The sequence below is a fragment of the Sturnus vulgaris genome, chromosome 7 (assembly GCF_052056855.1).
Source record: "Sturnus vulgaris isolate bStuVul1 chromosome 7, bStuVul1.hap1, whole genome shotgun sequence".
In the NCBI taxonomy this organism is placed as follows: domain Eukaryota; kingdom Metazoa; phylum Chordata; class Aves; order Passeriformes; family Sturnidae; genus Sturnus; species Sturnus vulgaris.
This window is the reverse complement of record NC_142249.1, coordinates 8550573-8563041: the sequence shown is the minus strand read 5'-3', so window position 1 is coordinate 8563041 and position 12469 is coordinate 8550573. Positions and strand designations below refer to the sequence as shown.

Here is a 12469-nt window from a genome sequence, read left to right as displayed (position 1 = left end):
TTCTTTCTTTGGACACTGCCTTCTTGCATTTATCTCTGTCTTGTCATCCCTAATGAGAAGGTCCTTCAGTCTGAATCAAATTGATCTTTCTTCCTGAAGTCACAAGTCTGCTCAGACTTTTTTTTTTTTAACTCCTCGCTACTTCTCTTACCCTGCTGTGCTATGGTATATCTGGAGTATACAAACTAATAGCATGGGGTCTCATGGGCATTTATTAATAAAATGCTCAAACGATTAATTCAGCTAATGTGGTTTTTATCTGTGCATAAATCCTGAAAACTGAACCTATCCCTTCTCCATACATAGTGAGACATTGCTAGTCCCTGCAGAGTTTGTCAGGTGGGAAGTGCGAACCAGGCACATTTATCTCTGTGGCCAGGTTGTATGCTGCAGGAAGCCTGTGTTTTGGGAATTTGGGAAAGCCAAGGGGGAAAAAAAAACAAAAAGCAACTTCAAAAACATATACAGCAGAGTGAGGGCATATACATGAGGCAGGTGTATGAGTCCTGTGCTGTGGTTATACAGGTCAGCTTTACACAGTTGTTGTCTTTGTGGTTACTGATTGCTGGGCATTGAAGTAACCATGAAGTAACACTTTGCCCTTCATGTACCTCACCCACATGAAAGAAATTGAGTCTCTGCAATGCAAACATTGGCATTGCAGTGAGGTCCATTGGAAAGGATGGGAATGGATTTAAATTTTTCTCCTGATGATCCCTCTAAACCGCTTAGAGCTGGACTTGTAGCTTGTGTGTCAGCTCTGGAAATGTGGGACCAGTGCAGTAAGCATTTGCTATCTTGGGGCTGATCACTGCTTGAGTTGGGGATAATGTGTGTATTTCACAGCACTGCCCAGATCTCCCTCTGCCTGGAGTTTTTCTGGCAGTATTTGTGACATTCTGAGGTCCTCCAAGGACTGTGTCTATAGAGGCAGCTCCAGCCCTGGGCAGCAGGATTTTCTCCAGCTCTTCCCTGCTGCATTCCTATTTTTACTCATCAAGATTCTGAATATTGCAGTCCTCCTATTGTTGTTGTCCATTGTTCAAACACTTCTCAAGAATACTGCCATTTCCTAACCCATTCCATTCAGAACCATTCTATAACCTCAGTTACAGTTTTGGAATGATGTTAGTAACTTCTTACAGGGGCAGTTAGTGATAGGACAAGGGGGAAGGATTTTAAATTCTAAAGAGAGATTCAGATGAGGAAGAAATTCTTCCCTGTGAGAGTGGCAAGGCCCTGGCTGGCACAGGTTGCCCAGCGAAGCTGTGGCTGCCCCATCCCTGGAAGTGTTCAAGGCCAGGTTGGATGGGGCTTGGAGCAGGCTGGTCTGATGGAGGGTGTTCTTGTCCGTGGGAGCAGCTGGGAACAAGATGAACATTGAGGTTCCTTCCAAGTTGAACCATTCTGTGACATTCATTAAGCATTGCTCTACAGCCAGGAAATGGGGCACAGCTCTAAGCAAAGCAGGCTTGTGCCTCTGGGTTGTAAGGAGACTCTCAAGCCCTGGTGAGGATTTGTGAAATACCCTCATGTAAGAAGCAATTTTGATGATGTTGATTCTGAAGGTGCCTGATGAGCTCCTCTGTGTGTCTTGCATTTCTGCAGAGAACCACTCTGCCCCCCCTGATGTGACCACTGGCCTGGTGGAATACCTGCACCACGAGCGCCCGCAGGTCGCATCCGTGCGAGGAGTGCCCAGAGGCTACAGCAGCAGCATTCTGGAAACTGCTGATGGTGATTGCATTATAGACCTCCTACCTTTCCTTCTGTGTCCCCTTGCATATATATCTCCATATATAATTTTATATTGCCTCTGAGCTTTACATCTTCATACATACAAAAACATGTATTTACATTTAACATACACAAATGAAAATCAGCAGTTAACATGTTTTGTGTTGTGATTATTTTTACAAGCCCTGTAAAATATTGAAAGATTCATTCATTTTTTCCAAGCATTCTGATGCTTTCAGAATGGAGTGAATGTTAAGGTGTAGTAAATACCTAGATTCTTGGAGAAAAGGACATTCTTCATGTTTCAGTTGAAATCTCATGAAGGGGTCAGTCGCTTGAAAAGGTAAAATAAAAGTGTGAGAAGATGCATCAGCCAGGTAGTCAGGGAAGAGCATTGTTTGAAGGCACATAAATCCATGGTGGAAACTCTTACTAGTTAAAGCTGTTTTCTTCCAAACAAGATACTCGCCCTGAATGACTTACCCACCTGAAAGTTGTGTGTTTTAGTGTATTTTGGTTAGCATAAGATAAATAATAAATATTTTCCATTTGGCAGGTGTCCCAGTGAATAGCAGAGTGTCCTCTAAAATTCAGCAGCTGCTAAATACTTTGAAAAGACCGAAGCGCCCACCTTTGAAGGAGTTTTTTGTGGATGATTTTGAAGAACTGCTAGAAGGTTAATTTTCTTTCAGATACATTTTTTACTCCTTGTGTAAGTGGTTCATGACAGAACTGATACTTAGCAAGTGTTGGTTTCTTTTTCTCTTCTCAATAGAAAACTAGTCATGGTAAAACTAATGCAGTGGAGCGAGAAAGGGCATGTGTTTATCACAAGTGGAAAGAAATCTTTAGCTCAACTCTCCTACTCAGTGCGACATTTCTGAGCAGCTACCACTAGAGTTCCCCTGCTATTGGTTTGATACTTGTAAGACACAAGTTTTTGTGATTCTAATTGCTGAAGTTTCTCCAGATGAACTTCCATTGAGGTGCACGTAATTGTGGAAAGCATCACTTGGAACCATTCATTTTGCTGGTTGTCTGCATTGAGTATTCACTAATTTCAGTCAGGACTTTGCTAATTAAGATCAAGATACTTCACTTTCTGGAGCAGCTTGGAGTAGGATTTTCACAGAAGGCCTTTCTTTAAAAATATGTTGTTAGGCATAGTATCATTTTTCATTACCTGTTGAATTCAGTGCAGCAAAAATCAGTGTCCAGGCATCACTGAAGCCATTGTCTCTGATAACCCTTCTTGACTTGGTGGAGGCTTTCATTGAAATAGATAGGGAGGACAAGCAGCAGAAAACAGCAGCTTTCCAAAGTAGAAAGAAGTGGCCTAGAGATTCAGATTCTGGTCTTTTGATAATGTGGCACCACAGCTCTGAAGTGATGGTCACTGTTTTTTGGGAAGCCAGCAGATGATTAACATAGCATCATCATAAAGCAGAGGAGAAGTAGTGATAGCTGTGAGGAAGAGGTGAACGGTTCATAGAATAGTCTGTGAAGTATAACTGACATGTTTTGTACAGATTGACATTTCCCTTTCACTGTGCTCTGATTTTAGTGCAACAGCCTGACCCAAATCAACCAAAGCCTGAAGGAAATCAAGTGAATGTACTTAAAGGAGAACCCCTGGGGGTTGTGACCAATTGGCCCCCCTCGCTGCTGGCTGCCCTGCAGCGCTGGGGAACCACCCAGTCCAAAGCCCCTTGTCTGACAGCCTTGGATACCACTGGGAAAGCCATTTATACCCTGACCTATGGTACGTGTTGGAGCCAGCTGGGAGCAGGAATTAGCTGTTCATCATGAAACAGCAGTTTGCCTTACTTCAGAAGGGCTGCCTGTGCTTGTTTGAGATTGCTGAAGGAATGTAAATCATTAATTCATTGTATATGAAAAACGTTTTTAAAGAAGTTAAGGAAGAGAAAATGTTTATTTCAAAACATACTGATTCTTTCCAAGTAGCTATTTGTAAATCTCTTAGAATTGTGTGGGGTTTTTCATAAAAGAGCACTAAAAATAGCCTAGTGTAAACTGGGAGGTAGAAACAGATGACTAATAATGCACTCCTCAGATTGCCAGAGGAGACATTCCATTTTAACATCTTCTTGCACAGCCTTATAAAGAAGACTCGTACCTCAGGAGCATAATCAGGATGTTAATGGTGGGAATTGAAACTTGCCTGTATTAATGAACTAGAAGTATTATAGTAAATTACATTTCTGGGGGAAATAACTGTGTCCTGCAGGATAGCTCACTGCAGCATTTCATTGTATAATGTTAGAATGTTAAACTTCATTGTTTGCATTCTCACAGATGAAGGATGCAGGAAATATAGCTGAGCAGCTGCAGTAATTTAATTACTTTGCAGTGAAGCTTTGAGTGTTGTTTAGAATATCATGTTTAGTTTTACATTTAAAATAGAAGAAGAAAAAAGGTAAACCAAAAAGAAGCCAAGTTCTAGATTGTACTTGGACTCAGCCAGCTGTTCTGATACAGTTATGTTTAGTGCATGTGTGAGGGACTAAGTGTTAAAATTTTAGTTTCTACTTCTTAATTTCTTCTTTTTTTCTTTAGGCAAGCTGTGGAGTCGAAGCTTGAAGTTAGCCTATACCCTGCTAAACAAGCTAACCACTAAGAATGAGCCCCTGCTGAAGCCTGGAGACCGGGTAGGCTGCTGTTGGAAGTGGTCCCTATGGATGAAATAGTGAGGAACAGCTTTAGCTGAAGAAAGCCTTGTAATAAAATACCGTGATAATATATTGTGAAATAATCATTACTGTGACTTACAATAATACACTGTCTCAATACTTAGTATTTCTCTGCCTGGTTATCTATGAACCTGGACATTACTGTGAAAATTTTGTTCCACAAATTAAAAAGCAGCCTCCCTCTCTGCCAAATGACGAAAAAAGAATATTTTCTTATTTTACTCTATTTTTGTAGGTAGCTCTCGTATTTCCTAACAGTGATCCAGTTATGTTTATGGTGGCATTTTATGGATGTCTCCTGGCAGAACTTATTCCTGTCCCAATAGAAGTTCCACTGACAAGGAAGGTAGGCAGATACATTCAACATTTTTATGGTTTGATAAATAAATGAAGTGTTTGTCTGTGTGTTGTGTGTATGTCTAAATCCTACAGTCCTTACATGGGGTCCTTCAGAGCCTGCTCTTTAGAAAGCATCAGGTGGAGTGTTCAGTGTACATTCTGTGCTTGGAATTATCAATATTTAGTTAAGGAAAGGGGGCAATAATATTAAGCTAATGATTTAAGTAATTTAGGGTATGTAGTTGTAGGAATTCTTTAAATTCATTATTTTTGAAAAAATATATGGAAGTGTTTCTGAGTATATCAGAGAAAGGTTGTCTTTTCAGCTCTCGTGCTGAGTAATGAGGCAGGCAGAGACACACCACGGTTACTGGAAATACAGGTCTAAGCCTACACACCTGGAGATGGTTAGGAAAGAGCTAAAAAGCTACAAGCTCTGCTCCTCTGTGTGTCAGGACTCAGAAACAGCATCAAACCAGTTTTCTGTCTTAGCAGAATTTTTATAAAGATCCTTATTGGTTGAGGAGGGATGCACAGCCATTGCTTCTAACACTGCTTTCCTTACTAGATCTGCTGCAAATCTTAGCTGGCACTAAGCAAAACTAAATTTTCTCAGTCATTTAAAGGTCTTAGGGGATAGACTTTTGCTTTTTCCTGTGATAAAAATTGACTTTATGTTTTCTAAACATTAAGAAGTTACAAGAAATTGTCCAAAAGCTTTGTTATTTGTAATTTTTTTTGTTTGTTTGTTTCTATACAGGATGCTGGCAGTCAGCAGATTGGGTTTCTTCTGGGCAGCTGTGGAGTCACGTTAGCTTTAACCACTGATGCCTGTCAGAAAGGCCTCCCAAAAGCACAGACTGGCGAGGTGGTGACATTCAAAGGTGTGGTTTTACTTTTTATGGGATGAAAAACATTCATTGTTGCTGTCAAACTGCAGCTTTTGGGTTTGCTTGCATGGTTCTTACACATAAAGAGCTGCCTTGATTGTTGTGGCACTGCTTTTTTTCTTCCTCTCCAGTGGGAGATTCTGCCTTTGCTTGCCTCCTGTAATTATCCCTGAATACTGGGGAAAAAAATCTCTGATTTTTGGAACTGTGGTGACAGTAGCTTTTATTTCTTTTTGAAGGCTGGCCTCGTCTCATGTGGTTTGTGATTGATGGGAAGCATCTGGCAAAACCAGCCAAGGACTGGCATCCACAGGTCCGGGATGCCAGTGCCGAGACTGCTTATATCGAGGTGATGCAGTGTAATGTGATAACTTCTATGGGTACTCTCAATACTTCATGTGATGTTCTCTTCCTTTAAATTCTTGATACAATCGGAGAGACAGCTATAATATTTTAAACTGTGAAACAAGAATGTTTCCTTCAGGCTGCTAGGCACACTCTCGGTTGAGTGACTGTGTGGAGTCAGATTGAAGGTCGGGGATAATCAGCATTTTGGGGTCCCCAGGACAATTTAATTAGACTAGAGAAACAGATTTTTTTTACCATATTAGGGTATTCTGTGGACATAAATATATTTTTATGCTAGCTTTTTGAATTTCAAAAAGCTGGGGTTTTGTAATATGTTTTCAATTCTCTACTGTAAAGTTTCTTAGTGCTGTTGTTAATGTAATGCTTGCATACACTTTCTCTTCTCAGTACAAAACAAGTAAAGAGGGCAGCACAGTGGGCATTACTGTATCTCATGCCTCCATGCTGGCACACTGTCATGCACTGACTCAAGCATGTGGTTATTCAGAAGGTAAGTTAGATAGGTGTAACTTGAAAATTACACTGACAGCTTTGCGTCTTCAGACAATTTATGTTGCATAATTGTGTGCTGTTTTCTGAGAACTTTAGATACTTTTAGAGTTGTAGCTTCAACTGCCAAGGGAAAGACACACCTCATTCATAAAGGGTGTGATGTGTGAAAAAGCATTAAGCCATCTTGTGACATTGTAATCAAAGAGGGGATCTTCCTTTTACCTAGTCATGTCCCACAAAAGAACATCTCCCCAGGGATGTGAATATAGTGAGAGATCTCCTTGTTTGCAGTCATTCTTCCAGTGAACAGCCAAGAACTGCACTTGGTTTTGACCATCTGCATGGAGTTAATCTGTGCTACCATTTAACCAAGTACTTTCCTGCATACATCCATCCTACATCAGTGATAAACAAGTTTCACCTAATCAATACAAGATATCCCTCAAAAATCAGGTTGAATCCTTTATAATCATATAGTATTTTATATTTTATAATATATTATAATCAAAGATTTATAATCTTTGATTCTTATTTGCTTTCTTGAATCACATAAGATACTCAGATTCTACAGAGAAAATACTCAAGAAAATTTAGTAGAGCCATGGTGATATTTCTTACTGGATCTCATTCTTTCAAATACAGATTAACATTTTCAGTTCAGCTGAAGAAGTTTGCTTGAAGACTGAACTTTCAGTCTGCATGGTTCTTTGGCAGATGTTACAAACACACATGGAAGGGGTATTACAATAAATCGAGGTCTTAAATACCTTGTAATATTCTAGTCTGGTAATCATAATTCAAAGGTGATTGGAATAAGTAAAACAAACCACTTGGAGCTTAAGCAGCCTGTTTGTTATAGGCGACAGAGCTTTGGTTTCTTAGCAGTCATGGAAGTTTCAGAGTTGCTTTAACAAATATTTGTAGTTTTTAAGTATTTTTATAAACATGCTTTTTAAATCTGATATTTTTCTCCTTCACTTTCAGCTGAAACACTAACAAATGTCTTGGATTTCAAAAGAGAGGCTGGCCTTTGGCATGGAGTGTTAACTGTGAGTATTGCAAGAAAGGCAAAAAACTGCAATTTGCTTCTTTCATTGGTAGTGTACTGGTATCAGAATGAGGCTATAAATTCATCAGTTCTCTCAAATGTTTTTTATTTCAATATTTATATATTTCAGAATAAACTGTTGCTCTTTCAGTAACTTGTGTAGCTTATTTTTTTGGAATAAACTCAAAGTTTTCACTACCAGTTAACTGTAAGAGTTATGCTGTAGCTGTGATGGTGGGGGTGTTTATTTAAGCATTGTTACATGTTCTGTATTTTTTAAGCCACTTGGAATTTTATTTTTAATCTCTTTCTTGTAGAGTGTTATGAACAGGATGCATGTCATCAGTATTCCCTATGCATTAATGAAGGTTAATCCACTTTCCTGGATACAGAAAGTCTGCTCATACAAAGGTACCCTAAAGGTTGTTTTAATTCACCCATCTCTTTTTGGGTTATTAAAAACAAATTAAATTGTTCGTGCGAAATGTCTTTGTACCCCACCGAGTACCCTATTTCAGTATTCTGTGTGCTCACAGTTTCACTGATGAGTGACATTGTTGGCTTCTTCCGAGAGACCTTTAAAGAAACTGTATTTCTTAGTATTTGAATTTATAGCAAACATTCAAATTCTGTAATCAAGTCCATCTGGAGACATTGAGTATGCTTATGTTACAGTGGTTGAATGTTTGGCATTTGTGTTTGTTTTTTACATTTGTAGTGTCATAAATTTTGTGTACAGTTTCATGAATCTGTGTAAATACACAATAATACTTACAGAATTATATAATTGGTCTTTATTTTGTTCTGCACATGCAGCATAATTACTGGTTTGCTTTCCAGCACGTGTAGCAGTAGTAAAATCCCGTGATATGCACTGGTCACTTTTGGCTCAGAGGGATCAGAGAGATGTCAGCCTGAGCTCCCTCCGCATGTTAATAGTGGCAGATGGAGCCAATCCGTGTGAGTATGGATGTGATTCCTCAGTGGCAGTCTTGACAAGATTCTGTTTGTTGTAAGCCCTATGTCAGAGCTGATGCTTGGGGAGTTAAGCAGTTTGTTCTGTAGTAAAACATTATTTGTGTGCCAGTGATGACATTGCTTTTTCATTGCTCTTGGCTATATATACCAGTGTAAATTTATTTTTTGAACTACATGTTTTCATTAGTGCTATAGTCTTCCATTAATTGACTTGAACAGATATCTACAAGATATAAATACAGATAGAACCCACTTTGTTTCAGATAGAATTGTAAAGGTATGTCAGAACATTTTGGTATTTAAGTGCTGTAACCTCTGTAAGAAACAGATAGGAGCTTTATAAGAAGTTGACATGAAGTTACCCTTAGTGACAAAGTATTCTGATCCCTGAAGGACTTTTCATGATACTGAGTGCTGGTGAGTGCTCCCAGAGGAGGAGTATGCAGTTGGGAATTTCATTCAGTGTAGTTGTTAGTCACTAGGAGTTCTTCCAAATCTACTTTCTTGCAAGAAACTGGAATGCCTTTCAGACAGTTTGAAAGAATATTTGGTTTGTACATGAATGCAGCAGTATTCGTGTAACTGAGCTGAGAGTGAGCACAGACTTTGAATTCCTGCAGCTCAAACTTTCCTGCTCTTAGAAAAAGGTTTCTAATTATGTGATGGTTCTTTCTAGGGTCGATATCTTCCTGTGACGCATTCCTGAATGTATTTCAGTCCAGAGGTTTGAGACCAGAAGTAATCTGTCCCTGTGCTAGTTCTTCAGAGGCTCTAACTGTTGCTATTCGCAGGTATTTCCCTTTTCTGAGAGGTGAACTGAAGCTTTTCTTGTCCATTGAAATGTGTCATAGTCACAGAATGTTTTGGGCTGGAAGGAGTTCAAACCCCCTGCCATGGACAGGCACACCTTCCATTACACCTGGTTGCTCCCAGCCCCATCCAACCTGGCCTTAAACACTTCCAGGGATGGGGAATCTCATGTTAAGATGATAGTCAGAAAATAAACCATGACCCACACAGAGATGCCCAAAGATCTAGGCAGAGGAAATATGAGGCTCACAGGTGTATCCTTCAGTGAAGGATGCATGATTTTTGTTTGGTTTCTTTTAAAAGTGTAATATTTTCCAAGAATAGTCAAGCAGAAGGTGGTTTTTTCATACTTTGGGAAAGCAAGGTCTCATCCTCACTGAAGTTATTGGAGGGCCTTTTAAAATGCCCCCAAAGCAAGACTTACTTTTTTGGGAGGAAAGAAGATGGCGAATTCTCAATCAATTGCTTGTGCATGATGATTTGTAAAGAGGGACTTAAAATAAAAAAAAAAATTATTCGTAACTGGTCTGAAAAATACCGTTGGATTTCTGGAGATAGTAAGAGATGCTCAGAGAAAAAGGAATACTTTAATTATAAATAGACATATGGATGGGATATGCTGGAATTTTTAGATAGCGGTTCTGATCAAAATGTGCTTTTTCAGAAAGTCAACTTCAAGGAAACTTGAAACCAAAAACCTTGAAATTTTGGAAAGTTTTGGTTTCGCTCTTTCTTCATTTAGTTACTGTATATAAGTCTTGAACTCTTTTTTGTTCAAAGTGAGAAACCATTCTTTTTCTTAACCTTACCAAGCCTGAGAAGCCAGCACAATGTTTTTAGTGACCCTGTCACCAGTATTGGTCTGTTGATTCGTATCTAACTGGAGTTTCTGTCTTCTAGACCTTCTGAGCTGGGTGGGCCCCCTCCAGGAAAAGCAGTGTTATCCATGAATTGTCTGAGCTTCGGCGTGATCAGAGTGGATACAGAGGAGAAGTTGTCAGTGTTAACTGTGCAGGATGTTGGGCAGATCATGCCTGGAGGTAGGAAAGCATTTTGTGTAGGTTTCAGCATATTCCAAATAAGTCATTTTTACTACTACACTTGTGTGCATGGAATAAATAAAAATGTTAAATACCTTTAAGGTAGTATGAGTTGTGTTTTGACACATTACCTAAACACATGATGGATTAGAGATTCATGCACAATAAATCTGAATGACCACAGATTTTGGTATGGGCAAATGCTTTTGACTTGTTGCACAATTGTTCTTGGAATAGAATAGAATATTTCAGTTGAAAGGGACCTCATTACAAACCCTGCAAAGGTGAACTAATTCTAACTAATTCTAGAAACTATTTTTTCATGCCCATGGAGAACAAGAAAGTGATCTGGAGTAACCTGGATTAACTATTTCCTAATGACATCTGTTTGCAACACTATGGGGTTCCTGAATTAGATAGAGCTTGGTATTGTTCCTCAGCCCATTAATTGAAGCTAAGAGACTTTGTCTCATCCTTGTTCTCATTTGAGACCCAACTGCATTTGGAGAGGAGGGCACTCTGAAGAAGGTTAAAGGTAGAGTGCCAAACCAGACCTAAGACTGTGAACAGTGGGGTGAAGGACGGGACACTTAGTGCCATCTACTCCAGATTTTAGGCTGGCAGTTCCATGGCACTGTCTACTAGTAGCTTCAGGTCCTGTCCTGACCTGCTCTGGTGTGCTTGGAGAGGATGAAATACAGATTTTTTTTGAACTCTCCTCACCCCTCAAGTTTATTATGTAGTTACCAAAGAACTTGATTGATTCTGGTCATGCCCTTTGGCTTTGCTGTTCTTGGTTTGCTTATGAACTTCCTGCTCTGCAGAGCTGTGGTTCTAAAGCCCTGCTCTCTGTGGAGCATTTGCTCAAGGTAAAGATAAAATGGAGACTCAACTGGTGTGATTTCAGCAACAACCTCTTGCCTGTACACCAAAGCCCCTGTTACAAATAAGAGGAGGTAGACAGCTTCCCACTCTGCTGATGAAGATTTCAGCCATTGTGTGCAAGTCTCATTGGTCTTGTTTAATTGTCCTTATTATCCCTGTTATCCCCTTTGCCACCCCTGAAGTCAATGATTATTGAACTTAATTGTTATTGAACTTAAATTCAACAACTGCTGAAGACTGAGCTCTGCACTTCATACCAGAACAGAGCATTCACTTAGTTGTTGTATAGCTTCTTTCAAGTTTTTGTTTTGTATTAAGACTATTTGAAGTTGTTTTGAAAGTCCATAATAAATTCCAAGAAAGGCAGTAGTAACTTAAGCCTTACAGTTGGACTTGATCTTAAAGATCTTTTCCAACCTAATCAATTCTCTGATTCTGGGACTGGCATCAGTGTTTCAAAAAAATAGTGATTTTTTTTTTTTTTTTTTGCTTCCACTAGAATACAGATGGCATGTACTGCTACTGCTGTCTGTTTGGGGTGTATACACTATTGCTGTCCCCTTGAAACCTCACTGAAATTCAGCTGTGATCCCAATGTTTTCCTCAGGTTACAGGTTAGACACAGGGACACGAAGGGAGCGAGTTTGCATTCCCTTCAGGTATTCATGAATTCTTTGGTGAGCTGACTGAACTTAAACTCAATATTACTGCTGTTCAAAAAAGTGGTATTAGATGTAGGATCAATTGAAATCTTTCTTTGGATCAGTGTATCTCATGTGGCTCCACCTCTATGGCCCCTCCTGCTACCAAAAACCAGGCCATGCAAAACCAACACAGAGAGGCTCCTGGCTTTGCTCTGGGCTTCTCTCACAGCAAAGTGTGCTTGACTACACTAAGGCACAAAGCTGCCTGCAGCTACTCTTCATATTCAGTTGTTGGAGCTGCAAGTCCCCTGGGTTAATTTTCCACAGAGCATCTGCTCAGTGGCAGGTTCAAGTCTGCCTTAGGATGTTGGAAAGGTTCCCTGTAAGCCTATAGCTAAGTAATTTCACCTCATTATGAGTTGTCAAAAAATACGTCTCTGTCCTTGTGAAATGCCTGATTGAGCTGTCAGAGGGATCTGGGATAAAACCCTTCTCCTTTGTCCAAATTCCTTGGAGCATTGTCTGG

At 39.7% G+C, this 12469-nt stretch overlaps 1 protein-coding gene across 8 annotated transcripts in view; it reads left to right on the top strand.

The window, feature by feature from the left end:
* DIP2A (DIP2 acetate--CoA ligase A) overlaps nt 1-12469 on the top strand; it is a 73947-nt gene that overhangs the window by 39873 nt on the left and 21605 nt on the right. For all 8 annotated transcript variants that reach the window (XR_015804754.1, XM_088167726.1, XM_014891713.2 and 5 more), the window contains 13 exons: nt 1609-1737; nt 2294-2413; nt 3302-3499; nt 4315-4406; nt 4684-4794; nt 5548-5671; nt 5917-6026; nt 6434-6536; nt 7523-7587; nt 7904-7997; nt 8427-8546; nt 9241-9355; nt 10275-10414. Coding sequence is in view for 7 of the 8 variants with exons in the window: in XM_088167726.1 (XP_088023852.1) it covers nt 1609-1737; nt 2294-2413; nt 3302-3499; nt 4315-4406; nt 4684-4794; nt 5548-5671; nt 5917-6026; nt 6434-6536; nt 7523-7587; nt 7904-7997; nt 8427-8546; nt 9241-9355; nt 10275-10414 (1521 nt within the window). In the remaining variant the exon portion in view is untranslated. The remainder of the gene's footprint in view (nt 1-1608; nt 1738-2293; nt 2414-3301; nt 3500-4314; nt 4407-4683; nt 4795-5547; nt 5672-5916; nt 6027-6433; nt 6537-7522; nt 7588-7903; nt 7998-8426; nt 8547-9240; nt 9356-10274; nt 10415-12469) is intronic.